Source organism: Perissodus microlepis, chromosome 1, assembly GCF_051167445.1.
Source record: "Perissodus microlepis isolate ML-2025 ecotype Zambia chromosome 1, ASM5116744v1, whole genome shotgun sequence".
Taxonomy (NCBI): domain Eukaryota; kingdom Metazoa; phylum Chordata; class Actinopteri; order Cichliformes; family Cichlidae; genus Perissodus; species Perissodus microlepis.
This window is the reverse complement of record NC_140461.1, coordinates 16669315-16696207: the sequence shown is the minus strand read 5'-3', so window position 1 is coordinate 16696207 and position 26893 is coordinate 16669315. Positions and strand designations below refer to the sequence as shown.

At 38.5% G+C, this 26893-nt stretch overlaps 1 protein-coding gene across 3 annotated transcripts; it reads right to left on the bottom strand.

Moving 5' to 3' along the window:
- Positions 1 to 5428: 5428 nt before the first annotated feature.
- Positions 5429 to 26469, bottom strand: ppfibp2a (PPFIA binding protein 2a). Of its 3 annotated transcripts, XM_084932301.1 has the most exons (24): positions 26367 to 26469; positions 25183 to 25430; positions 21495 to 21581; positions 20349 to 20462; positions 18537 to 18668; positions 16705 to 17001; positions 16318 to 16410; positions 15014 to 15125; positions 14788 to 14820; positions 13355 to 13416; positions 12642 to 12720; positions 12366 to 12490; positions 12177 to 12244; positions 12034 to 12094; positions 11653 to 11791; positions 10621 to 10744; positions 9087 to 9215; positions 8659 to 8809; positions 8350 to 8461; positions 7992 to 8080; positions 7697 to 7819; positions 7135 to 7260; positions 6834 to 7022; positions 5429 to 6745 (listed from the first exon to the last, which is right to left on the bottom strand). In XM_084932301.1, the coding sequence occupies exons 1-24, from the start codon at positions 26428 to 26430 to the stop codon at positions 6524 to 6526; spliced, it is 2979 nt and encodes a 992-aa protein (XP_084788427.1). In that variant the 5' UTR covers positions 26431 to 26469; the 3' UTR covers positions 5429 to 6523. The 3 variants fall into 3 exon arrangements, with proteins under 3 accessions (XP_084788427.1, XP_084788411.1, XP_084788420.1); XM_084932285.1 differs by lacking the exons at positions 16705 to 17001; positions 25183 to 25430; positions 26367 to 26469 and adding an exon at positions 23995 to 25113 and having other exon boundaries at positions 5458 to 6745; XM_084932294.1 differs by lacking the exons at positions 14788 to 14820; positions 16705 to 17001; positions 25183 to 25430; positions 26367 to 26469 and adding an exon at positions 23995 to 25113 and having other exon boundaries at positions 5458 to 6745.
- Positions 26470 to 26893: the final 424 nt, after the last annotated feature.

Sequence of the window (26893 nt, the reverse complement as noted above, 5' to 3'; positions counted from 1 at the left end):
CATATCATTTAGATGATAAACTCATGCACAACCATGCATCCATCTATATCAGTCTGCATCAGACTAATATAAATGTGGATGGTAATAACTAAAACAATTCGATCTTATGTCTTAGCTTGATTGAGCCACATCTTTACCTGCCATGCCACTCAGTGCCAATGCTCTGCCATCATCTCTGAATGCTAGCCCACGAGGGGGCTCGTTAGCCTACTATTACAGATGTGACAAGCACACCATAATAGCCCAATTATCCCAAAATGCCAAATTTCGCTCCAAAGGAGGAGTGTGTAGTGATTAATGGTGAACACTTAAGGGGAAGAGTTAGACAACGCTGATGGGTAGGAGAAAATATGTATCAGGCTGCCACCACTACAGATGCTTCCTCCCTCTTGACAACTGCAATTCATTTGAGATGCTATTAACATGCATAATTATGCTAATCAAGCAGTAATTAAGTGCCAATTCATCAGAGACCATTTTTTGTCTGTAATTTCATCAAGCTTGGCTGTTGGGGTTTGTTTTTTCCTGCATATATCTTTATACAATATTTCCCAAATGAGGCTCTCTCATTTTATCTAACAACCCCTTTGCTGTTTTTGAAGTTTGTAAACAGGAAGGATGTAATGTATCTTATTTCTAATGACACGGCTACATTACAAAGACATTTTTCTTTTTTTAATTAATGAAAATAATTTTATTATGTTAAGTGATAGTAGATGATTTTTGTTATGTGTTAATGTATAGGATTTTATGTAGTGACTGGCTGGCACACGGATTTTCTTTTTTAATCAGATTATCCTGATGATAACGTCCACCCCACCTGAAAACTGATACTTGTAGGCAGCAAGTGTGGGACTTTCCTCAAACTGCAGCGCTCCAATTTCAACAGCTTGCACCATAACATAAATCATATCAACCCTACAGCTACGGTTCCTAGATCTGAACGTAAAAACTCAAAGCATAATGAAAACTCACGCACAAATAGAAAACAAATGCAGTTGTGGCTCTAACCACCACATTCATAATAAAAGATGATGATGTTGTATGTGAAACCCTCCTACACAAAGGAGATTATCTTGTCACTGACAAGATAAGCAGTTTACGTGAAGCGCTAACTGGTATAGAGATTGCAAGAATCCCAGTGGGATGTCAAAACTTCCACTCAATGTTTTTTTAAGAAGTGGTTCGCTGATGAAATCTTAAAGCATTGAGAAGTTTGGTTTATTCAACCATTGACATGGTTGTTGATAATGTGAGCATTAAACCCATTCAAAAAACGTTTCTATAGTTACTACATCCTCATGAATTCATCCAGCATGAATTAGGCAGTCAGGCTTGCATATGTCTATGTGGCATGTTTTGTTTTTTTGTTTTTGAAAAAAACATGCCATGTACATAGAGTTGTATTAAATTGTATTTTTACATTTACAAAAAAAAATAACTCTAAATATGTCCCCTGTTGAATCTGGGTGACTCACTGTAATTAAAATGTGTTCATGTCAGTTAAATTTGAATTATATGTTGCTTCAACTCACTAAAATGTAAAGTTAGATTTTTGAACAACTTCTGCTGAGTTTCATAAATCTGAATTTCACAGTTGAGCGTACTCAGCATTGTACAATACATACCGTACATACTTTGTTACTGACATGACACTTTCAGTTCGCAACACTTCCAAGAGTGTTTACTGTCATTCCTTTCAGCACATTGTCAGCATTAACCTCCGGTGACTGATTTTTTTTCTTTGTGTCCTTGTTATTGGCCACTATGTACAAGAATAAATCAGTTTGCATAACTTCTAAGACAGCTCCCTGAAATGGGGAATCCCAGCTTGTGTACAGCTCATTTGCTCTGAACCAGTTTGCTTTTTTCAGAAGCTTTGAACAACAGATGAAAAGATGTAACTAACCATAAGAGTTTCAAAATATGATCCAGAGATTGTCTTGTACATCTATAGCAACAATTTAGTCTCAAGTAATTGTTTAATTGTTCACTAAACAAGATCCTCTCCTGAATTATTTTCTGTGTCTCTGTCCCTGCTTTGGAACACATTATCATTATGTCGTCTGAAGTACATGTGAAAGGTTATTTGCCATGGCATTCCTCTGTCTAGTTTCACCCTAAGAGTCAGACAGGTGTTCTCATTGGACATGAAAGCCTCTGGTGATGCATGTCAGTCTTGATCACCCATGATGATGGCTGGAGGTTAGGAAACTGTGTCTGTTCCCCTGTCATGGGAAGTCTTCTGAGTTTCAGCACTTTTATAACAGTTTTGAACAAAGATTTAGAAACTGAATGGTTTCTAAACGCTCCCTTTTCGGTCTCTTTTAAATCATTTGTTTAACCTCCGATTTACCTGGTTCATTTTTGCTCACACTCTCTCTGTCTTTGTGTGTGGGTGTGTGAGAGAGAGTGACAGAAAGAGAGAAAGATAGCAAGAGACAGAGAGAAGGGGGCGACTATTTCTAAAATGCTCGATTCTTTTTCTCTGCAGTCATTTATTTGAACCTACATGTTGACCCTTGTGTCATTCATGTCATCATCCCACAGGTTCTGACGTTTATTTGTACCAATGTGCAATGTTTATAGAACATGGAATAAATGAGAGTAGTCATTATGATATGATTCTAGAGTGTATTGCAAAACAAATGTTATATTGCTGATGTTATGTTTTAACAAAACTGGTATATTTTGTCCTTTACTCTCATATCTTCAGGCCAATAGAAATTGATATGAAACTTGGTCACATATATCTGCAGTATTTAGGTTAACAACAATCAATTAATGTAATAAAAATGATTTCAACTTTATCTAACAGTGCAACATAATCCATGCTTAATTGGTCTTAGGTCTTATCTTTATAATTGCCTAATATCATTGTCTAATCTTTCTTCTTTCTCTCAATGGGCCAGCCATATTTTTCAGGGAATGAAAATATAGTCCACCAACTAGGTATGACGTTCTGTGGGGGCTGGGTGGGGGGTGGGTGGGGAGGAATGGGCAGTGGGTGTCTTGGCTACCAATAAAAAGGCTCCTTTGGCGCCAAGGGGGCTGATCATAACCAAGCTCTTCTACTTCAGCTCCCCAAATCACATCCCATCATGTTTGTTTTGGACCACTACTGTCATAATTTCTTTGTGGTAAGTTCAGATCGTCTGCAGATAATTCAAGAAGATTTATAGCCACTGAAATTTGGGAGTAAATATTATAAAGAAAAATATAAGCCACATAGGACTCTTCCATGGGATGTACTCAGCATGGAAAGCAAACAGAGAGAAACAGCCTAGTTGATGGTGACTGGCTGTACAGGATGAGATGGGCTCTGAGGTTTGATGGGGCAGAAGAAGGCTCATGTAGACGGCTGGCTGCTCCTTTTGACGGCGTGTCATGGTTGGCTCGCAAGCTGCTCTGCCTCGTCTGGATGATGTAGTCATCATTGTGGCAGGCCTGTCAGAACAAACTGGTATGCTGGAGACAAATACAGCTTTAGTGGCTGGATGGAGAGTATACAACACATGCACCACCCTACTATTGAATATGTTCCCCAAACTGGCAAGCTGGTGGCAAGTTAATGACAGGAACGACCAGTGACATCACATAAAAACATGATTATGTTCCACTAAAGAGATCTTAGTGAGTCCATAGATCAAACAGACAGGGTGATGACTTAAAGCACTAATACGCTGGCTACTGGCATTACTTTTAGCAGGGGACTTGGCAACAGAATAAAAGTTTGCCTCTCTAATTTCAATGTTAAATGTTACCACAAAAGGGGCACAGAATAAATAAACCTTACTCGGAGCCACTCACACACAGAAATAAGCTGAGATGGATGACTGAAGGCTCAGGCATTGCCAAGGAGGAGTTCCATCACCAGTGCAGTGTTATATTTGTGATGTATTCAGATAACTTAACAGTCACAGTGGGAGAATAATGTGTAATCATTAGCAAAGGGTTTGCAAATTATTTATGTAATGTAAACCATGATAATTTACTAACACTTTTTTCCCCCCGCACTGCCATTAACAAGTAACTTGGAAACCAATAAATGTCGCAGATGCTTTCACTTAATTAAAACAATAGATATCATATTGCAAGGTAAGATGTCAGTCATACCACAGTCTCCTGCACATGGCAATTTACTGCTAACACATTATGAGGGAGGGTGACACAAATAATAGCTATTAAACTGTCAGCTAGTGCGGGCTGGATCACATTACTGAAATTAGCCTAAGATGCTCTATTATAAACAATGCCACCCTCTCTTAACACATGAATGCATACCACAGATAAGCTCACACGCATGCACGCACACTATACTGTGGAGAAAGTAGCATAAAATGACTGACGTAAGCATTGGACAAAAACTCAGAAATTCTAACCTTCCACAGGACACCAGGTCTGGTATTTGATTGATGAGGTGATATCCTCTCATGTTATTTGGATTGGTATAACAATTCATACAACTTTACATGCCATCCCCAGTGTAGGGAAGTACAGACATACTATAGCTCTTATAGTAAACTATCACCTGAGGCAGTGTCACTGAATTAATAAAAACAATATCAACCTTGAGAAATCCCTATAGCTCAAAATGTGAAAACTGAATGCAGTTTTCTTTCTGAATTCTTCTGAATCCTCTGTGCTGCACCTCACTGAGTCAACGTGAAGTTTCAGCGCTGCCAAGTTTGCCACATTGCAGCATGCACAGGCAACACTGACATCTGCTGGTTTTTAAAAAAAGCTAAAAAAAAAAAAATTATTTCAACATTTTCTAAGCATGAATGCTAAAAAGCTTTATGTCATAAACATTAGATACCTAATATGCATCATTATGAAAAAAAGTTTCTTTATCACTTTAACTTTAAATCTGTAATACCTGCTTTCTGAGTCCTCACTCCTGCATCCCTCTAATTTCCATTTAACATGGATCAATTGAGTGGTGTTACACTCTTGTCAGCAGGATTAATTTATTTATGAACCTGTCATTTATAATCATTGATCAGGGTGTTCTCTGTTAGAGAACTAATGATATGCAAAGGTAAAAGATTCACTAATTATTGTGTTTGGTCTAATTGAGGCTGTGTGCTTCTGCAGGAAGGTTAAGAGGGAAACTGACTGCTGCTCTGACTGCCAGCTCCAGAAATGCTGGCAGAATCCTAGTGAATTCCCTAGCTCTGCAACCGTGTGCAAACACACCAACACTGAGTCAGTTATTTAGCCTTTATTTGGAACTCTGACCAGCACTGTCACTTTCTAGGTCTCATTTAGAAAAAAGCAAGACAGAATTAGATGAATTTAGGCAGTTACTCATCACCTGTGAGCTGCTATATCACCACAGCCTTAGTTTGGTTGAACCTACAGATGAAGGCATAAATGTTGTTTAGTCATATAGCCATCGATGCATTCAATTCAATTTTATTCCATCAAAGTCAAACATTGTTAGCATCTTGATCTTCAAGATTAATAGACAATGGATTTCCCTTTTCCTAAGGTATTATTACAATTGTTTTGGGATGGGTGGTTCGTGAATCGGGGCGGGTCAGAAATAGTTGCCATGGAAACTTTACAGAGTTTCCATTTTATTTTATTCTGACTTTACAATAAAGCCACAGAACATTTTTCTGCGGATAACAGTTACTTCACAATGACTGCATATATTTACCCCTATATATGCTTTAGAGGATGCTTTAGAAAAAATACTTTAACTGTGTGAAAACTATAAAACTACTCCAATATAGAGAACATTAGTTCTTTGATGAATTTATTAAATCGTCAACAAAATCAAAACATACACTATTGCACCATTATCAGCTCCATTAAAACAAATATTCAGACTTTCTCCTGATATCAATTGTTTGTTTCTTATTAAAGTTTGACTGTTACTGGGCAGTCTTTAGTGTCTTTAAGTCTTTAAGTATCAGATGGCATCACAAATTATTGGAAACTGTGTGTGTTATGGATTTTTTTTTAAATTTTTTTTAAATATAATACAAGTTTTAATTACTGCAAATGAGGACAAAATTGGGGTTCTAGGTTCCCATAAACCAACAAGCCTTATTTGAAGCTGCAAAAAAATGTTTAATCAGATTTATGCAGAAGCCTTAAAGGTAACTTTAAACATTTTGAAGGTATCCGTTATTACACTGTACAAAAAAATCCACATGTGCAGCAAGAAAAGGTCATCATTATTCTTACTAAGTCTAAAGAAGTCTACATACAAAATAGTTGATAAAATGCTTAAAAGCAAAATTGTAAGCCTTGGAATTCCACTGTATAAGGAATGCAGAGTAGCTTTATTAAAACAATTCAAACACTGTCATTAATCATCACCTTCTTAAGATGAATATTATCTAATTAGATAAACAATTAACAATTGCTAAATACTGCATCACAGCCCTTTCAGCAAATCACAACGCAGATGCATCATGGGTAAATGTCTGCATTAGAATTTCCGCTGGATTTATGAAGTCACTTAGATATATGTGGAGTGGACAGCACGGCGTTCCATGCTTTATTTTAATTATTGTTTGGGGCCATTAGTTTGAGCTTTGATCCCCACTTGTTCCTCCCTCTCAGCCTGTCTGTCCAACCTGGGGCTGAGGCCCCTTTGTGCTGAAGATGGCAGGTGAGAAACTCCGTTTACTGTTAGTGCTCCACTGTCTATCGGGCAGATATAGTCCGCAGATTCATCAGGCTTCCTCTTTCTGAGGTGACTGAATTGAGTGAAGCCCAGCTTCTTCGGCTAAAAACACACAAAAAGGCCAATGTATTAACAAATAATGTTCATTATAGGCTGCATAGTATTTCACTGATTTAAATAGTGATCTTACCTTTACTTTTGCGGTTGTAGTGAGGGGCACATGGCCCGTAGCATTGCCATATTCTCGTTTCTCCTGCATGGCCTGAAGCCCAACCAGAGCAGAAAATGCAGTTGCGAGATGACGACGGAGCAAAGTCTTTTGCGGAGGAATATTTAAAAGCAGGGCCAAAGTCTCTGAGCTGAAGCGAGGCTCCAGAATCTATGTTTGCCAAAGATAAAGGCAACATAATGAACTCTCTGCTCACATCTAGTATAAGCACATACAACTGGTACGATCGCAAAGAAACGAATCACAAATTTACATGACTTACAATCAGTCCACCATGAACACCGCTGCCCCGTAGATTAGGAGCATACTCAGCTAGGTCAACTGCTCTCAGCCACTCCATCACACAATGGTTAGACCACTGCACTACTTCTGAAGGAGGAGGATGTTTCTAAAAGCAAAATTAAAAAAGAAAGTTAAAAAAAACACCTTCTATTATACATGTACGTGTGTAAAACTCATTCTAAGCAAATTAAAGAAATACATAAACAAATAGTCTTGAAGGCTTTTGAAAGCAGATATAAAATTAAATGCTTTATCTTGACAAATATTTGACAACTATTTGTCGCCATCTTGTGGGAAATGGATGCGATTACATCAGCCAGAGCATCACCTCCTAAATGTCTATAGAAGCTTGTTATATCTGAGCTTCAGCTGTTAAGGTTTCAACTGTTTTTTTGCAAAGAATACTGGATAACATGAAAAAGTAGAGTAATTGTTACATAAACTCAGGTGACAAAGGAAAGTGAAAAACAAAACAACACAATGTGTTGATTCTACAGCGCTCTGGAACTCTATTTGAGGGACACAGCTTTCAAAAGTCCTACCTCCTCCACAGGCCTACGTCGAAGACAGTTTGGGTTGAATTTATTGGCATGAAGCACATGAATTGCACACTTAATACTAAGATGGTGGAGTTGGCTGGTAACCTTTAGAGTCAAGAGATCATTCTGTCCGAACAGGAAAACAAAAAAGAAATATCAGCATGAGCACAGTAGAAAATCTGTCAATTCATTATAATGCACTTTTTAGGGTTTTAAGTTATATTAAAGCCAGATGAATGCATTTGCAGGCCACAAATTACAGAAAATCTAAAGCAGTATGTGTAAGAGTAATCCTTACCACTGTGAGATATTGTATCATCCGACCATCTATTCGAGCTTCATGGAACTGGTCTTTATACTGTGGCAATCCAATATCATCCAGCCAGCCTGAATTGGTGTGTAAAATTCAAAAAAGAATCCGTCAACTTCATTCATTCACTTTAATGTTTCTTCACATGTTTAAAGCATGTCCACTGGAACTGCTTAGTTAGAAGACATTTAAGAGTTTAGAGGGAAGGTTAAAATTGCATTTACAGTTACAGTTGTTTTTGTTTTCTTTGGTTTAATATTCTTGTTGGTATGGTATTTGTAGATCTGATTTACATGTGAACACATAAGCCTGAGAATTTGAAATAATTCCACACAAATAGTCTTACGGGTGACCCAGATGTGGTCCAGCTCTGAGGACTTCTCTATAACTTTAGTGGTGAATGCCCGCAGAGCGAGCTGCAACTTCTTCCTGTGCAGTGGATTCTTCATACCCATCTCCTGAGGTTACAAAGAACAGTTTGTCTTATCACACAAATACTGAGGTATTTTCATTTTTTCTACACGTGCAATTCTGATGAAGTCTAATATTTAGACATAAAAATGAATTTTAATTTATGATATGGAGTGTAACTGATTTCAAATTTTGAGATTTGTTTTTTTTATGTAAATAGCTTGTAAGGGGTTTATATTCTGACCTTCTCAAAATCCTGAGGTGTGGCAGACAGAAGTGTTTGTCCATTTTCAACCCACTGTCTGGAGAGACTAACGTACTGGCCCAATCCATAATCCTCTAGCCAGCCACACACCTGCTCCTTGGTCCACTGGCTGAATGGAATATTCATATCACTGATAGGAAAGAAGTTTTAAAAATGAACATTAAAAATTGTTATTTTATTAGGAGAAGTTTTTTTTTAATTGCCATATTTTCAAGTATTTATGGTAATTTTATTAAACAACGAATTAGCCAATAGTCGTGTTTCATTGTAGCCATTTGGGAAATGGTGATGAAGAGGATGTGGCATGAAAACCACAGCAGAATATTTTAAAACAGCAAATTACAAGGGTCAATTCAGAGATACATAACCCTTAAAATACTGTATTACAAGATCAGATAGAGTTTTACCGTGCTGAGTCAAATGACTCAGGGGTTCGGGTCAGTCTGGGACCAGCAGTCGCACGCAGTCCCCCTCTTCTAAATTGCCCAGAATCTGGATCTGTAGCGGGAAGGCCTCCAGACTGTGTTCTTCGAAGTCTGTGTGGAGAAGAGAAAATTATGTGACTAGAAACACTGCCAGTTATTAATTCTCAAAGTAATGTTTTTAAAATATACAGTTATGTTGAAAAGAAAGCTTTCAAGGTACTCTCTGCAGTCCTATGAAAGAGTAAGTACATCTCAACTGCTTCCATAGAAATTAAGAGGGCCAGTAACAGCCAGATGCTGTTTATCAAATGGATTGGACTAGCCGATCATCAACAAGTGTGAGCACCTCTGTAAAAGGGAAAAGTTTAGGTAGTTTGCTGGTCTACAGCAGTCATGTGCATTGATCACAAAATCTTCCCAGGAGTAGATGACCCAGCAATGGGTCAGACAATGCAATGTTACAGTCCTCCGTTCATAATATTCATATCAAAATTGTTAGAAGCAAGTGTCTTCTTTCTAAAAAGAACATGGAAACCAGCTTAGGTTTGCAAAGTTTCATCTGAACAAACCAAAAGAGCTGTGTTCTTTGGACAGACCCGAACAAAGTGGAGATGTTTGGTCAATGTTAAAGCCAAATACAGCATATCAGCACAAACAGCTCATAAAAACTGTCAAGCATTATTTTACCTTTGTAACCACAAGACCTGAGGAACTTGCATTTATTGAACTCCTCTGTACCGTAGGTATTCTACAGACAAATGTAATGGCATCTGTCTGAGACCTAAAGCTAAACCAAAAGTGAGTCATGCAACAGGACAATGACCCAACCACAGCAGCAAATTTCCAACAAAATGGCTGGAAAAAGAACAACAAATCAAGTTGCTGCAGTGGCCCAGCCAAAGTGCAGACCTTAACCTGACTAAACTACTGTGGTAAGACCTTTAGAGAGCTGTGCCCACAGGACTCAATGAACTAAAGCAACATTGTAAAGAAGAATGTGCCAAAATTCCTCAACAACAATGTGAAGTTATTGTTTCTTGTTTCAAATAATATACCAAATCACAGGGTGTACTTAGTTTCACAGGACTGCGAGAGTTTGATAAATCTTTTTTATGTGACTGGAAACAGTTATCATGTATTTTTTTTTAATCCAAAAAAGAAAACAGAATAGCAAAAACAGAATATATTGTAAATTTAATTGATCAATTCATTAACATCTTTTTCCAGTAACAGCTAAAAAAGTCTAAGTCTAAAAGTAAAGAAATAAGGCAGAGTGCATACAAGTATTTTTTTTATAAATATATGTACATTTAAGACATACATCCTATAAACCATTGGGTATATGCCATGTTCACATAATTTAATGTGTTAATATATCAATCAATCAATCATAAATGTCCAAATCAATCAAACTTTTTTTGCATTTCTTAGTTGTTGGTTTTTTTCCGACTATCTGGCAGTCATTTAGGTTAATGCACTGTGTATTTGATGTATTTATGTATGCTCCCAAACTCACTTTCCCCAGAGTCTCTTGAAGCTCCTGTTATTTTTCATGTATTCTGGTGAACCCACAGCTCGCTGGCCAGAATGAACAGGGGAAGTGTCACTTGAGGTGCTGTCATCACCTTTCTCTGGCTTTCCTTTGGGAGGATACAAAAACCACAGTAAATGTTATGTAAATTACAAAGTAAAAATATGATCCAAAGTGTCTTCTACATGGCCAGTTAAACCATAAAAAAATTAAAGATACATTTGAAAATTTGAGTTTATTCCGATAATATAAGCAGACAAAGCTCCACTGTAGTCCTGCCAAATAAATCACATTTGATTGATTGCCTCTATGGATGATTAAGCTGTTTCCTGTAATTTTTTCACGATCAGCGTTGAACTCCTGATGATGATGGTGGTGACTGAGTAAAAACCCATAAAAAGCTTTTTGTTTTTTTCCTACATTTTCATAGCAAAGAGGACATTAAGAGCAAAGTGGTGCCGGCTGCTACACAGTGGTCTATTCAGTAGAGAGACTCAGGATACAGGCCATTGAGTTCAGCAAATAATTCATCAGTTAATGCCCCATGAAAAAGAAAGGGATTAGAGGCTAAATTTTACAAGGTCTGATCTTTATGGTAGAGGTAGAGGCTACAGACAGCCATCTCACTCCAGCAGACTGCAGCAAAGAGAAATCAGGGTGGGGCTCAAGTTAAAATTGGTCAGTCGCGCTGTGGACGGGTGGAGCTGGGATGAATGTGGTCAATCAGAGCAAGAGAGAGGGCGTGCTCAGTATGAAAGTCTATACCATGATCCATCTGCTCTGTCAGGAGGCTCTGCAATTAGCTATGATCAAAAGTAGCCTGGTCGACATAAAGTGGTTTCCTCCAAATATGAATACCGCCTTTACTCATGGGAATTACAAGGCTATCGCCTTTTCCATAGAAATGGAGAACGGATTCTGCAGTACACCAAGGTTCATTACAGAACACCAGCCATTATATAATAAATAACCATAAGCAGCAGTCAGGAAAACTTGATTTAATATGCTGGGATTTACTTTGGCTTGAGTCTCCGTCTTCACTCCCAGCTGGAGACCTTTGACTCTGTATTTCACTGCTGCTGTCTCCGATCCCATTTTGTTCTGACAGAGAGGAATTCACAGGCAGCGTGTGACTTCTCATTTCACTCGGGCCAGTCTGGATGAACAGAGTAGATACAACCAGAAAAGACAGTGACTTTTCTAAATGATAAAAGAAATCTGTGAATATAGAGTAAATATAATTATAAATACATCTGTAAATGTATAATTAATTGTGATTCTCTTATGCGTTCATCAGAAACAGTATAGCAGATCTTAAACTATAAAAGAACTAAGCAGGGAAGCATTGTGAGCTAAAACATTGTTCATATGAATTGTATCACATTTTAAGAAATATACCTTTTGCGCAGTTCCATTTGTTATGTCATTCATGCTGCTTGATAAAGTCTGTACTTCTGATCTGTGAAGACAATCACAATCGATAAATTCAGTCCTCCTAAGAAATATGGGAATGATCCTTTAATGAAAAGCTGCTGCACTACCTGGAATCACTGTCTTTCTGGACTGATGAAATCGATGTCTGCTGGGATGCAGAACTGTTTGTCGAAGCCTGCGGTTAATAAACATTTTAATATACAATTAAAATAATTAGGCTGTGCTTATATTGAAATATTTAAGGAACTAATCGATCAGCTCTTTTGAGACCAGCAGATTTATTTTTTTGCACCCACTTCAGACTTCACATCCTCCGATTTTGCACTCGAGGTGTCACCATTCTTCATCAGACCCTGCTCTTCTTCTTCACTGCTGCTTGACAGGCTCCTGCCATTCGACAATGTGCGGACAGCAGATGGTGCTACAGTAGCAAAGAGAAGGATTTTGTATTCCACTCAAGCAGTAGAATCCATTTCTCTTTAAAACAATAACGCATGATGGGCTTCATCACACTGAAACGTCATAATATAAGCACAGCAAGGGAATGATAAAGCACAGAGTAAGCTGATTACCTTGCCTTGCGTTACTAGAGACCTCTCTGAACTGTCTGCACTGGTTCAGGAGCAGAGTGAGCTCTTCAATACGTCGGTCCTGCAGAAAACACGGTAACAAGTGTCCAAAGTCCATAAAACACAATTAAGATGTTTATTTAAGGTTAGGAAACACCCATATGGACTACCTGCTTCATCCAGTTACTGACCGATATACTGCACAAATGTTTTTCCTCCACCATATGGCCTTTAGATCAAAGTAATGGATAGAGATTGTGGTAACCAGCTGCATGGAGTGTGTGTTTTTTTGAAGTGGTGCCCATGCCCAGTTTTGCTATGGTTCTCTTAATGTAGCTCACTCCAAAATTAGGCTTGGCAGAATGAGGCCTGCTTAAGTGTGGCTTTTCCTGAAATGGCCTGCCTTAGGGTGTGGGTACGTGTGTGTCTTCGCTGGTGTGCCACATGTAAGTCAATGTCTGTGGGTCTTTAAAGTCGAAAATACACTTGGAGGGAGAATACAAAAGCCCCTCTGTGCTATAAATGGTTGAAGGGGTGTTGCCTCTTCAAATGACACAGCCCAAAAACTGTTACACTATAAGCTTAGAAGAAGCAGTGATGTTAGCATATCCATATACAGGCCAGTAGGACAGTAAACTGATGACAATGCAGATGGTAGCTTTTACGCTATAATCACAGCTGGGAAAGGACAGGTTTACAGGTCACCAGTAACATACCTTTTCATCATTGGCAGCTGCCAGTGATTTCATACCACTCCTAAGCCTCTGCAGTTCTTGATCTATAAGGAGAAACCCCAACACTGATTATAAATCTGTATAGGCTTCTGCTCGTGTCATATAAATTTTGATATGAATAGATCTTTTTAGTAGCATATAGTTATTTAGAAAACAAGGAAAGGCGCAAACACATAAATCAATGATTTATTCATCACGAGAGTTCTCCCAGCCATTTATTTTTAAATTCATCAAAGACTTTTTTAGCCATCAATCATAGTTTGAGTCTGTGACCACCTATTGTGAGAATATGATTAATACTGAGTTTTAGTGACATTCAGACTATCATTCATGTTTTTATTTCCTCTTGGATCTTTTTACTGTATTGGTCTTTTAACAGGTTTCAGTCAGAAAGCATTAAATAGACTTCAGATAGTGCAAAATGCAGCAGCCACACCTCTTGCAAGCACCCAGAAAACTGAACATATTGCATAAGTCTTAATGACTCCACACTACTGCCCAGTATTGATTTTAAGATTTTACTTATTAGCTTTAAAGCCCTTCATGGCCTGACCCCAGAATCTATACTCAAATTGCTCTTCCCATGCCGACCGGTGTGCAGCCTCAGATCCTCAGGCAGAACCTGTTTCCACCACACGCTCAAAGACAAAAAGCTATCAAGCGTGTCTTCTTTTAAATCACTTCTAAAGACTCATTTATAGCATAAGGCTTTTTCATAAATTTTATGCCTTTCGGGTCCCGTTCAAGAAAGGCATCAAGTGTAAAAACTCTGCCAAATTAAAAACTGCAGAGCCCCCCATTGTGTCACCCACTTGTGAATAATGGAGAAATAAAGTAGCTTCTTCTTAGTATAGAGTTTATATTTTTTTGATAATCAGTGGTTAGCTGCATCTTATTCTTTCAACTTCTGTTTTTTTTATGTTGCATTTGAAGTTATTTTTTTTACACTAGAATCACACTATTTCCTATTCTTATTTTTGATGTTGCACATTAATAAGTAAATTGTTATTGATATAATTATTGTTGCTGTTGTTGTTATTATTAGTTACAGACACATCTGGGCACGCAAACAAAGGCACTTTTGCTGCAGCGTTTGCAATCATATGGACAAGACTGCTAGTAAGTGACCATGATTGTACCAAGCACGTAGCCCAGAGAAGCAGTTATCTATGACAGACAAAAATATTATTTCTTCAGGAATCGATAAAGACAACAAAGAAGTGAAAGGGAGGAGAGATGCATCAAGTTATTGAGGAAACAAGCTGGTGATTGTCAAAACTGCCCCTCAGAGCAGAAGGAAATGAAAGATAATGAAACAGAGAAGCATGTCTGAAGAAGGGAAATAAATGAGAGATCAAAAGTAGACATGGCCAGTGGGTTTAGAACAATTTTCATTATGTACTGCTCAGGCTTACATTTGGTGTTTAGTCTCTTCCTGTACAACTCCTCTGAGAGAGAGAGAGACAGAAACTCATAAGACAGTTTACTTAGGGCTGAGACTGGCTTTTTCCATAGTTGTTACTTTAACTGAAAGTGCAAACAAGAGTCATTAACTGTGTCACCTATCAGGTTGGGTAACTTTGAGTGAGACGCTGTTGTTGGCAGGTTGGCTGAGGGCTTGAGGCTGGCAGCTTTGCTTACCTCTCTCTGTGCTCTCTGTGGTTAAAGAGGGTCTGGCCAGCAGCTGAGAGTGCAAGCTCTCAATCTCAGCGTTCTTACTGTGCAGGAGCTGCTGAAGGCTGCTGATCTCTGCCTGTGGGTAACACACAGCGAGAAATAAATGCCAGTAGATGACGTGTACTGTATGTGCTCTTTAAAGATTAACACCTAAAAATATTTCCACATTCATAAAAATAAGATGTATGTATGCATTTCAAGTTTAAGTGTCAGCACATGTCCTCGAGTGAAGCCCAAAACTTTTTTCCACCATTGCTTATATATGAAAACCCACAAGAAGGCACGTAAATATCACTTCTCTGATGTTTAGAGTACCAAATGTTAGGTCATTGCTATCTGGAGTTTATAGGTTGTTTTGAAGCAAGTTACAGAAGGAACACACAGATGGCAATAAAATTAACTCAGGCTGATCTGTTTGCCTGTGTTTTCTATCAGCATGCGTGTGGAAGCAAATGAGCAGTGGAAAATAAACTTCATATCTCAAATACTGATCAGGACATTTGGCCCAGATGCTAGTAACCAAAGATTCCACCTGAGAACTGCAAGGAAAAATGTTTCTATAAAATGTAGCATTTATTCATTATGCTATTCGGCAGGTTGCAATATGTTTTTGAATAAGAGAGTATATTAAATTACAATAATTATTGTCAGCCTCCCTTGAGAAATAAATGCTCTAAAGCCAGTCAAGGTGTAACTATACAGCTTGCCAATTACCATTTACAGCAGCTTGTCTGTTGTGAACAAATAGATCTATAAGGGAATTAGCAGACGTGCCCTTTGAAACCAGATTTGCAAGGAGAGCAAACAAGTTGACACCATAACAAGGCATATTTAGCATTTAGACGTGTATAGTTATTGTACCACAAACATAGCAAAAAAACACAGGGAGAGATGTAAAAATAATGGGAGTGGTAGAGATTTTATCATAATAGAGGACAAATGGTGAGAGCAAGTAAAAATGGGAAAAGTCTAAAAAGTTAATATCATTAAATCACTCCAAATTACAACAATAATGATTAAAGAGCTATTATTAGCTATATTTCTATCATGCTTTAACTTAGAAAGTAAAATAGCTTGCAGAGTTCCCAAATAAACATAGGTGTCTGAGAATGGGAGAACATGTGCAAAAAGGAATGACTCACTTAACTGGCAGGAACATCAGATTGGACAGCTTTTAGGAAAGCTGAGTGGATAGTTAGTGGTGGAATTTGGGCAGTGATGGTGTAGTGCAACGTCCACACAGCACATAAACCTGAACTTTCTTTTACCTTTGTTGCTTTGAGTTTCTTCTCGTACTGTAACTTCTGATCCTCCAGGTGTTCGACTTTGTCCTTGAGAATCCTGAGTTCCTTAAGCAAGCCCTGTAACAGAATGTGTGAGAAAATGAAAAAAAATTATTTTACTTTTTAAAAAGGATTTATTTATTTATTTTTTGTTTGTTTGTTTTTTTTCACACAAGACACAGCACACTAAATGCAGCTCTTAACCGTGTCAGGCACTTATTAGTTTTGCTGGTTTTTCTATAGCGACATAAATGCTGTTGAGGATGTTTGCTGAGCGGTTGTTTCATTTGCACCTAAACCTAAGGATCCCACACACCAGAGTAAGACAACGCATGCTGTACGCAACAAGTCATGCAAGTAAGCTATGCCTACACTTTCTCCTCCACAGTAGTACTTTTGCTCTGCATCTGAACTGCCCTCTTCCAGGGTAGTTGTGTTTCCATCGGCCCCGTTTGGAGCGTCCTCCAGTTTGTTCATTATCCCCGAGGTTTTGTCACAAGGCACCCACAGGTTTGAATCCTGGCTTTCAGAAGACTCAGCGGGGCACTCCACAGGAAGTCTGCTGTCATTTGGGATCTCCAGGGCCTTTTTCTCCTGGATCTTGCTATTGATTTCCTTCTGAAACTGATATATTTGCTCCTGCAGCTCACTAATGAAATTCACTACAGTCTGCCAGATGCAGTGGGAGAGAAAAAGATTGAGAGAAATGTTTAGAAAGAAAAGATTAACCTTTTCAACATTTTTTGATGTATTTCAGGTAGATATGTAGTCTTCAATAAATACATGTTTAAACCTTTGAAAAACATACGTCATTGGTTGGTTTCCCAGTGTCAGTCTCTTTTCAAACGGGCATTGCTAAGCAGTTGTGTATGAACATGGGCAGCTATTTATGTTGATCATAACTATATCGCCATTTTAAAAAAAATTGTTATTTGCAATGATACATTTCAGTAGGGGTGAATAATTCAGAGGTGATGCCTGTCAGTGTTCCTTCAGAAAGCAGCCAAGCAGCCAAGTTATGCTGGGACTGTGGACAGAGGAAGTCTCATTTGAGGTCCAGTACAGCGGATATGACAGATGATCCAGAGCGCCTTGATGGCTAAATTTAACTGTGAGCTTGCTGGCTCTACAGCAAGGAGGCATGTGTGGAAGCATGAATATGTGTGGGCATGTTTGTGTAGTAGAGGCAGCACGTGGGAGACCATTAAAGTACATTTTTTTCTACTCTATTTATTCTAAGCAGCTGGGAACGTTGGATTTAGAAAAGCAAGTGAGAATTAAAAACGTAACTGTAAATTAGTTAAAAACTGCAATCTGCTAAAACACATAGTGCTTTACTGTGGGTTTTTTTCCTGCTCAGAAATAACAACCTTTACAAAATTCAAAAGTCGTCAAATGATCTTTTTTCCAATATGGGGAGAAGGACCTACTCAACCAGTAGACACCACTAAGAATAAAATTCTCTGGGCCGAAGCCTACACACACTCATATTTGGCCTGTCATCCACCATGCCTGAAGTCTTCTAACCTGAGGACACAAAGAGTCTTTGACCAGGAGTGTTTTGACAGTAACTACATACATTACAGTATCCTGTCTAGTAACAGTCCTGCTTTCCCTGCTTTCTCTTTCTAAAGTCGACACTGAATGCTCAGAGGTCTATTGGTAACCTAACACAGTAGCCTTAAGCAAATACAGGATTCAGTTGAGACTGACAAAAAACATTAAACTCCTTGGATACTTTTTTTCCTGTAGACCTTTCCCAGGAACAACAGAGCTGGGCTTTGGTTAAATGTTTCCTTTCATCTGTCCAGAATGTGTTTACGGTCTTCCATAAAATCAGCAGCAGACTTCAAGGCTAGATCCATCAGAACACAAAGCAGATTTTTGTGTTTACCTCGTTATACCAGGAAGAGTTCAAGTTTCCAGGGACTGAAGTAAAGTAGAAGCTGATGAAGATTTTAGATAATCTAATTTCTCCTGTCCCCACCATTTACAAGGTGAAATGATTGATAGCCTACCAATTAAATTGAACAAGTGAATCAACTTTTGGTAGTGCTTAATATGGCTGCTTTTTACTTTTGGATATATATTATCCAAGAGAAAATGACAAAGTGTTACATTGCTGACTTAAAAAAGTACATTTAATTGGAGTGTAAATATCTGGTGATAGGAATTGTCCTGTTTAATTTAGTGAGAAGCCGTACCTCTGCTTTGTGCTGCCTTTCACCCCCATGGCCCTGTTTTCCTTCCATGTCTGCCAGCTTTAGTTTCAGGTAGGACACCTCCCCCATAAGACTCAGCTTCTGGTTCTCCAGTGATGCCCTATGCAGGAGTTCCTGTCATCAACAACATTCAGCAAGAGCATGAAGCAACACAAACAGACATACACAAATACATTATCCCCTTAATACTTACTGAACAAAGCCAACATTAAGCATGAGACACAGCGAACTACCAGCTCTGTAATGACAGTCCCTTCTGGTTTTAGAAGCTGTTTGAGAGGCTAAATATACACAACCCATGACCACTATTTATAATGCCCATTTCACAGCTCACTCAAAACACACAGCACTGGTGGAGAGAGTGTGAGAGAGAGAGAGGTGGCAAAAGCATGCCAAACATCCTTGAACAACATCAAAATAACTTAATATCTTCAACAGGTGCTTTTGTCCTGTAAACAGCTGCCTATCAAACCCAGTGCTAAGAGAGGCTGCCACTAAATGGTTCTGCGAAAGTCTGTGCTGAATGGCTGACAGGCTTGAGAGTCAAGCCAGACTATGCGGGCAGATGTATAACTAATTTGGTTGATGTCACGCAGGTGCTAAATCACTTAAAGCCTAGAAATAATCATCGGAGGCAGGCAAACTGTACGTATGGATACATCCATTTAAAAGGCTGACTTTGGAAAGTATCTGAAATTCTTCCAGAGTGCACATGGAAAATATTAGAGCTTTGTCACCAGAAAGAGATTTGCGGCTCAGGTCCAAAGCCTCATAATGACCATGTCTCCAAGAAACCATTCCCAGCTGCCCTTTGGTACTCTGCACACTCAGGCAGCATGGCACAGACAAGTAGACATTGCAAATCAAATTCACAGCTAATCAGGTAACTAAGAAACACTTCTGGCACTCTTGAAATTTGTCAGAACTGACTGAAACAGTAGAATGGAACTTGCACTGCATTATAAGAATAAAACATACTACCTTGTTCATTTTCCAGTGACTGCATGAAGTAAAGGAAACCAAAGTGTATTTCTTTCATGGATGCTGTGGTTTCAGTAAATTTTCATACGTCTATTCCATTCAGCGTTCTCTGCACTGTTTAAAAAGTCCTTGAAAGTATACACACTTGTACACTTGTAACTCTTAAAGGAGCACCACCTCATTTTCTTTTTTCTCCAGCCCATCTCTCCACCTTTTTCAGCTGTTCCTCCTTCCTCATTTGTTCCTTTCTTCGTCCCTTCCACCCTCCCTCTGTTGTTTTCTCTCTCTCTCTCTCTCTCTCTCTCTCTCTCTCTCTCTCTCTCTCTCTCTCTCTCTCTCTCTCTCTCGTCTCCTCTCCCTTTGTTTCTTTGTCTTTTAATGCCTGTTTGCAAGCAGTTCTGGTGGTTATAGATTAGGGGTGTGGCTACTCATGCTATGATCACCTGCCCAGCCAGACTAGTCTGGCCCTGCATGAACCAGACAGACATTCTGAGACGCTGTCCTGGAATGAGTCTGAGCGTCCTAAATATTTTGGTTGCTGGGGTAATCTGCAGCCAGATGCACTGGAATCTGAGCAAGGAATTTCTTTCCATGATGCTGAACTCATCCCAAATAACATTCTGAAGTTTATGAGAAAAAATTAATTAAATGATAGAGGGACAGTCTGAGGCCCTGTCCCAGTTAATTATATAGGGGTAACAGTATTGAAATAATAACTTTTCATACCTTATTTTGTTCCAGCAATAAAAGTCAAGTATTTAGTACAGAGAAGGATTTGACAAAAATGAGCATGATTTAAGGCCAGTTGAATACCTGCTGTAACATTTCCTCTGTGGAGTTGAGTTTGTGCCGATGCTCCATCAAAGAACTCTCTAAATCGCTGATCTTCACCCCCTGCGCTTCCACCTGGTCTGTCAGCACACTCACCTGTGTGTTTTTGTGAAGGTGGATGGAAAGATATTAGACATGAGGATGTGTTTTCTAAGCAAAGGCTGGAGAATAAAATGGTTTTAACATCGCTTAGATGCGAACTTTATCACACAAATACAGCCTGGGCCTAGCATTCTTCAGGATTCACATTTTCTCTTTTACTACAAAGTTTCTCACAGTGCACTATTTATTAATATCAGCTTTTCTCAGTTAATGACTGCTGCTCATTTTTGTTGACATTTCCACATCTGTGCCAGATCAAACTGTGTAAACATTTCCTTTTCAAAGAAATGAAGGTTTTTTTGTGCCGGGGTAGGTGCTTGCCACACTTCAGTGACTCCAGCAATTTCAGCAGAAACCAGGTTAAATTTAAATCTGCAGAGAAACTATTAAGGCCACATAATAGCTAATCATATGCCAAAAAGCTGGCCCAACCAGCCAACTAGAACGGATTTTCCAAAGAAATGTTTCATGCGCGGGCTGAAGAAACAAACAGGGCATCTGACTTCTCTCACACACACAACTACAGCACACGAAGGTGCTAGCCTCAACCTGTCTAAGACACACTTGCCGAGCAGTCTTGAGTGCTAAACACACCTACACATACACTGACAAACAGATCACACAGAACAAGACATTCAAGTGTTGTAACAGCACCAAACCCACTTTGAAACTGTTACTTCACCCACAAGTTGAACAAAAACAGAATTACGCAACATTTCCAACACAATGCTGAGACCTACCTTTGTCCTTTCACCTTCCTTCTCTCACCTCTCTTCTCTAACACTGCTATCTGATACGAGCGCTGATTAGATTTACTTCCTACTGAATGTGCGGTATCATGTGCCCATTTTCTTTTCTTTTTTTATGCAGAATCATACAGTGTGTAAGTGATTCAACTTTATTGTTAAATATGTTGCCAGTGCAACAACCTTTTCATAGGTCATATACATTTTATAAACAGAACCCAATGGAGATGTGTTCAAGATGCATGAAACAAGTGAAAAGCATCCAGAGAAATGCCTGTACCTGTAGAATTAGTGATTCTTTGTCTCCTTCCAGACGGGACAAACGCTCCTGGTAAGACTCACTGTTAGCGTTTGAATGGAGGTTTACCTTCAGAATAGAGGGCAGCAGTTAGGCTCACTAGTTACACTGCTAACTGAGAGTAGCAGCACAGTGGGTCAAATCTGTCTTCCAGCACACAACACACACACACACACACACACATACTTTGTATTGTGTCTAATGTGTGTAATGTGTGCAAAGACTGTAATAGGTTTAAAAGTTCTTATCTAGCATTAACATTTGTGTAGAACATTTTTTACCAGCTGATTACTGGGGGGAAGTGTTGGCTGACGCTGAGTTCTGTTTAGTCAGGGATAATTCAGAATATTTAGTGTACAAGGGCGGTAAAGAGCAAACAAGTGAACTCAAATTTCTCAAAGATCAAGCCTTTCAACAATACTCATAGGGACATTATATACTCCAGTTTAAAAAATCTGTACAAATAAACTCAAGCAGTTTGTGATAATTTATTTTTAAAAAAGTATAGTCTTTCAAATAGTCCATGCATCATATTTTTTTTAAACTATTTTAGCAGTATAATATTCGAATGTATTTAAATGTATTTACAGACTTCTTTTTTCTTTACCTGAAAGGATAATATATCAAAATAACATGTTGCTTACAGTCTTCTTGCTTCCTGGCCTGATTAATTGTGTTAAGTTAAAACAATACAACCCTGACATTTAGGTCATTCTCCTAATATATGTGTTGGGACAGGAACAAATTGTTAGGGTGCCTGGGTCGTCAACCCAGTGTTTTGTGTTTTTGGTTCTTTGATTTTGTTTATTTCATTATATTCTAGTTTTGTCTTATGGGTTATAGGATTATTCTTAGTTTAGGTTCTCTGTGTAGGTTTTGTTAGAGTTTTAGTGTTCTGATTTTCTGTCTGTGATCCATAGTTGCTGTCTCCCCTTCTGCTGTATCCCCATGTAAAGTCTGCGTCTCTGTGTTATGTTTCCTGTTTTACTTTGAAAGTCTGCATCTCTGTGTTATGTTTCCTGTTTTACTTTGAAAGTCTGTGTCTCATGTTATTGTATCAGGTTTTGCTTCCTTGGTCTCGTTAGCCCTGATTTGGCCCAGGTGTGTTTCCCTCCTGTTTCCCATTCCCTGATTGCTCCCTCTGTGTATTTAAGCCTTGTGTTTCTCTGTGTCAGTGTTGTGATCTACCCACATTTCATGCTGTTTGTTCTAGCCATCTGTCTGCCAGTTTAGGTTATTGTTATTTTCAGTTTAGTATTTGTATTCTCAGTTTTGGCAGTTCTCTGTTTGCCATCTAGCAATAAATCTGAGTTTGAGCTAACTTTCTTCCCCGAGTGTCTGCACATTGGATCCTCCTTGCCATCACTACTGCCTGCACACAGCCTCAACATGATACAAATAATGCCATGATAATGATATGAATGGTCTCCGTGTTGTTTAGATCTATACACAGCATTGAAACTTATCTCCAGGTGTTAAAAGTCCATATATGTTCTTTAAAAAATAGCATTACTGAAGCTATCTAAAGCTTCAAATCAGGATTATAGTTGATACATTCAGAAAAAAAAGACTTTTTGAGGCTATCTTGGGAGTAACTGGAAGAATAATAATTTCTTTTAACAGTGTTCAAAAGTGAGCAGTCATTTCTAGTTTTTGAATCTTTATGTTTTCATAGTTTTGATACAAATGTTATGTTGTTTTTTTATGCAAAAACAAGCTGAAAGTAACATTGCATTTTCACACAGTATTATGAACGTTAGTAATATCTATGCAAACATTTTTAGATCACCAATTTTCCCCTTGCAGATTCTTAAAAAATACCAAACATATGATTAGCTTGTAGGATTGGCATGAAAAGGATTCCTATAAGAATTCAGTAAGAATTCACCAAATGGGGGCAGTGATAAGTAATGACTTTAATGGAAGCAAGATGGTATGTGCTATCCAAAGACTCTATAGGTTAAAGAGTCAGGAAATGATCTCACCCTGTTTGTCCATTTATTATTCTCAAATAGTTTAACATATGACACAGAAGTAAGCTCACTAGTCAACCTCAGTTTGCTTCACTGTTAAAGATTGTGTAAAAGTGTTTTTTAGCTTCTTAAAAACACTTTTTGCAACCAACTTTTTTTAAACGGAACATTGAAAAATTGGAAGATTTTTTAACAGTCACACTTAAACTAAATGGAAAACATTTTTCTAATCACATACCAGATAAAGACATTTGGTATTTTTAATGCTTCATAGTCATTGCCCCCTTTTCTGCTCCACAAGGGACCTGTGTGTTTAAGACGGCATGTGTTCTGCAGCACACCTCCTTAGTTCAAAAACTAAACACATCTTCCCTCAAATTATCTACCATGGCAACGGCAATTATACTGTAAAAGCAACAACACTGCAAGAAAATAAACAAACAAGACCCTGCAATTTTGGTTCAGTATGAAAGTAAGAAGAGTGGACATGCAAGTGGAAAACATCTTACCTTTCTGAGCCAGGCAAAATGTTTGTAGAAATCAATATCATACTCCATTCTGCAGGCCCATTACACTGCAGGTCTGACTTTTAATGTTAAAAACTGAAAAAATTCAGCCCCTGGTAGAAACCAGAACACAAAATCCATAGCGTTTTAAAAGAATGGCTCTTTACTGTGCTGCACTCTCTATCTCCTACTTTTATAGAGTCTCCACATTGCAGTTGCAGAGTGTGCAGAGAGGATCTAGGTCCGTGTGGTTTGGAGTCTGGGCTGCCTGAGACTTTTAGAGCTGAGCTGAATAAGTCAAACTATGCCAGTTGGCTGTACTCCCTTTCTTTCTTCTTTTCCCTTTTTGTACTTCTTTTTAACTGCCCCTCTTTCCTTCTCCTGTTTCTCTAACACATGTACTCAAACTGCTACAGTGTTTACCACAACTCAGCATTTCTTCTGCATCTCATGTATGATCATTCATCTTTTTCTGCCCTGACTTCCTTTCTCTGGACTTCTCTCTGCTTGTCTCCAGTATTCTCTTGCACTGTCTTAAGTACCTTCCAGCCTAGCTAATTTTGTGGGGCTTCCTAAAGGGGAACAGGGGAGAGGAAACTTTTTGCCACACATGCTTGTCAGATGTGGTGGAGAGAAAGAAGTCAGTACAGGCAAAGCAGAAGGGGAGGGGGCGCTATAAGACACTGAAGGGGAACAAGAGCATAAAGTTTACAATATCGAACTTGAGCAGAAGCATAGTAAAAGAGGGCAAAAACTGTTGAAGGACAACTCAGACAACTACTGCAGAAAAGGAAATGAAGGAGATAAGGGAGAATTAAAAAAGAAAACAACAACAACCAAAAAACGTGAGCAGCTGCTTGTGCTTTAACCAGTAGCTCTGGATCTCATTAACAGTGCCATTTGCTAAAGATCCTGCTTCCAGCTCACTACTTCTTCACAGACAGGAAAAAGCCCTCCAGGTACTGATGGCCAGGATCAAAGACAGCCAAATCATGTAGCTAATAAAATCCATGTTCTTTGTAGCGCTAGTCCATGCCAAAATATTAGTATATTTATCAATGCAGTTCTCTTGTTGGACTAGAATTAGACATTAGCTTGTAAATATTTCATACTGAGGTATGGATTTGCATGCTAGGTGAGGTGTTATATAACTGTTATAGATGGGTTACAAACCTGGGAATCAGTACTCACCCCACCTCTTCCCAACCATTTTAATATAATATCTGCAGTATCATCAGATACTTGTTTCCTGAGAGCATCCTGTCCTTCCTCATTCCCCTGCCCCTCCAGCACTGCCCTGAGGGCCTCAGTCAGCTGAAGAGCCTTGAGGGCAGGATCCAAGGGTGGGGGAAGGGTCAACTGTTGACTGCATTCTGGAGACTGATAATCTTTGACATCTAACTGCATACGAGCACTGAACAGGCCTTCCCCCATTTTCCCTAGGGACACATGAAATCAATACTGTAACATTCACACAGCTTAATTATTTAACCATCCTACTAACTTCTTACAACTTCTTGGGTATTTGTCTTAGTACACAACTGATTAAGTCAAAGTTTCTAGGAAGCGCAAGTAAGAATAGTTCCAGAAATGACCTCTTGAGGGCACTAATATGCTCTCATGCAGCTTGCTGAATGTAAATAGCATCATACTTTGACTATGGCCACAAATTAGAGGTTCAGCATGTAGTAGCAGTTAGTGTAATCACCATGTCTAAACTGCAGAAAGTTGCTTTCCACATATAATATCTGAAGTTAAATTAAAGGGCAATAATACACTCAGGACATATGGCGGACGTGGGCAGATGTATACTTTGTAAATATTGGTTTCTGCTGACAGAGTGTGATTATTAGTTATTGCACGTGAAATGGTTTTTCGCTGAAGCATGATAATGATCGAGCCGTCACCTCTATTAATAGAGCCTTATTTTTTGACCCTTTGCAACAGCACCACTATGGCTGTGACAAAGAGCAGCGACTCAAATGTATCACCTCTGCTAGAAAACACAGTTGGGAAGAAGCCAAAATGTAAGTTGTGGTGTTTGAATTTAGTATGCTGTGAGATTTTCAAACCAAAGAGAAATATTAAAATTGCAAAAGTATGAGAAAGAATTAGCAAGACAATTGCAAAAAGAGGCAAAGCTGTTATCTCATAAAAATTAAAACTGTTTTCACTTTCTCTAGACTTGTCTCTCATGCTCTACAAATGCTTTAAAACTCTTTTATCTTTATCTTTAACTTGTTTTTCTACTTACTATGCAGAGATGTGAAGAACTCACACTCAAATCATGTGAATATATCTGGTTTTATGCAAGCCTGCAATTACAAACTGGGCAGTCTTTTGAATTTCAGATAACATAAGCAGGGACCTCTTACCAGCAATAATGTCATCCATTTGCTCCAGGGCAGCCTCCAACATATGGCTGGCATTCGATGCCATGGCAACACAGCGTCTTATAAAGAAGCAGGAGATCCTCACTCACTGGTATGACTGGAATGACTGAGGGTGAGAGATGATCAGCAGTATGGCAGAATGCTGCAGACTACTCCTCTTCCTTGTTGCACTTAGATCTTTTTACAGCAAACAGCTGAGTGACTTCCAAGTAAATAACCTCCTGAATGTGGCTTTTGGGTTTAAACTTTCCTCTCATTTTGTGACCAGAGCCTTACCCATTGTCAGTTCTGTTATCCACAAAAAGGCAGAGCTCATATTTAGAATAGTTCGTTGCTCTGTTTTCAGTGTTTGTTTGTGTATATTTTTGCTCTACAAAAGATATCTTTGAATTATTTCAATCGTGCTATAAAAAGTATAAAATCACCAATATTTGAATAAGTTCAAATTCAAACAGTTTTTTTTGTTTTGTTTTTTTAGCCACAGCTGAGCACATCAGCAATTTGGATCA

What these genes read in the sequence shown, in the direction of transcription:
- ppfibp2a (XM_084932301.1), bottom strand. Translation starts at nt 26,430, where the DNA reads ATGGCATCGAATGCCAGCCATATGTTGGAGGCTGCCCTGGAGCAAATG. An exon ending in CTCTAGTAACGCAAGGCAAG is followed by an intron (nt 12,491 to 12,641) that starts GTAATCAGCTTA and finishes TTGCTACTGTAG; the next exon opens with CACCATCTGCTGTCCGCACA. An exon ending in CTACAACCGCAAAAGTAAAG is followed by an intron (nt 6,746 to 6,833) that starts GTAAGATCACTA and finishes GTGTGTTTTTAG; the next exon opens with CCGAAGAAGCTGGGCTTCAC.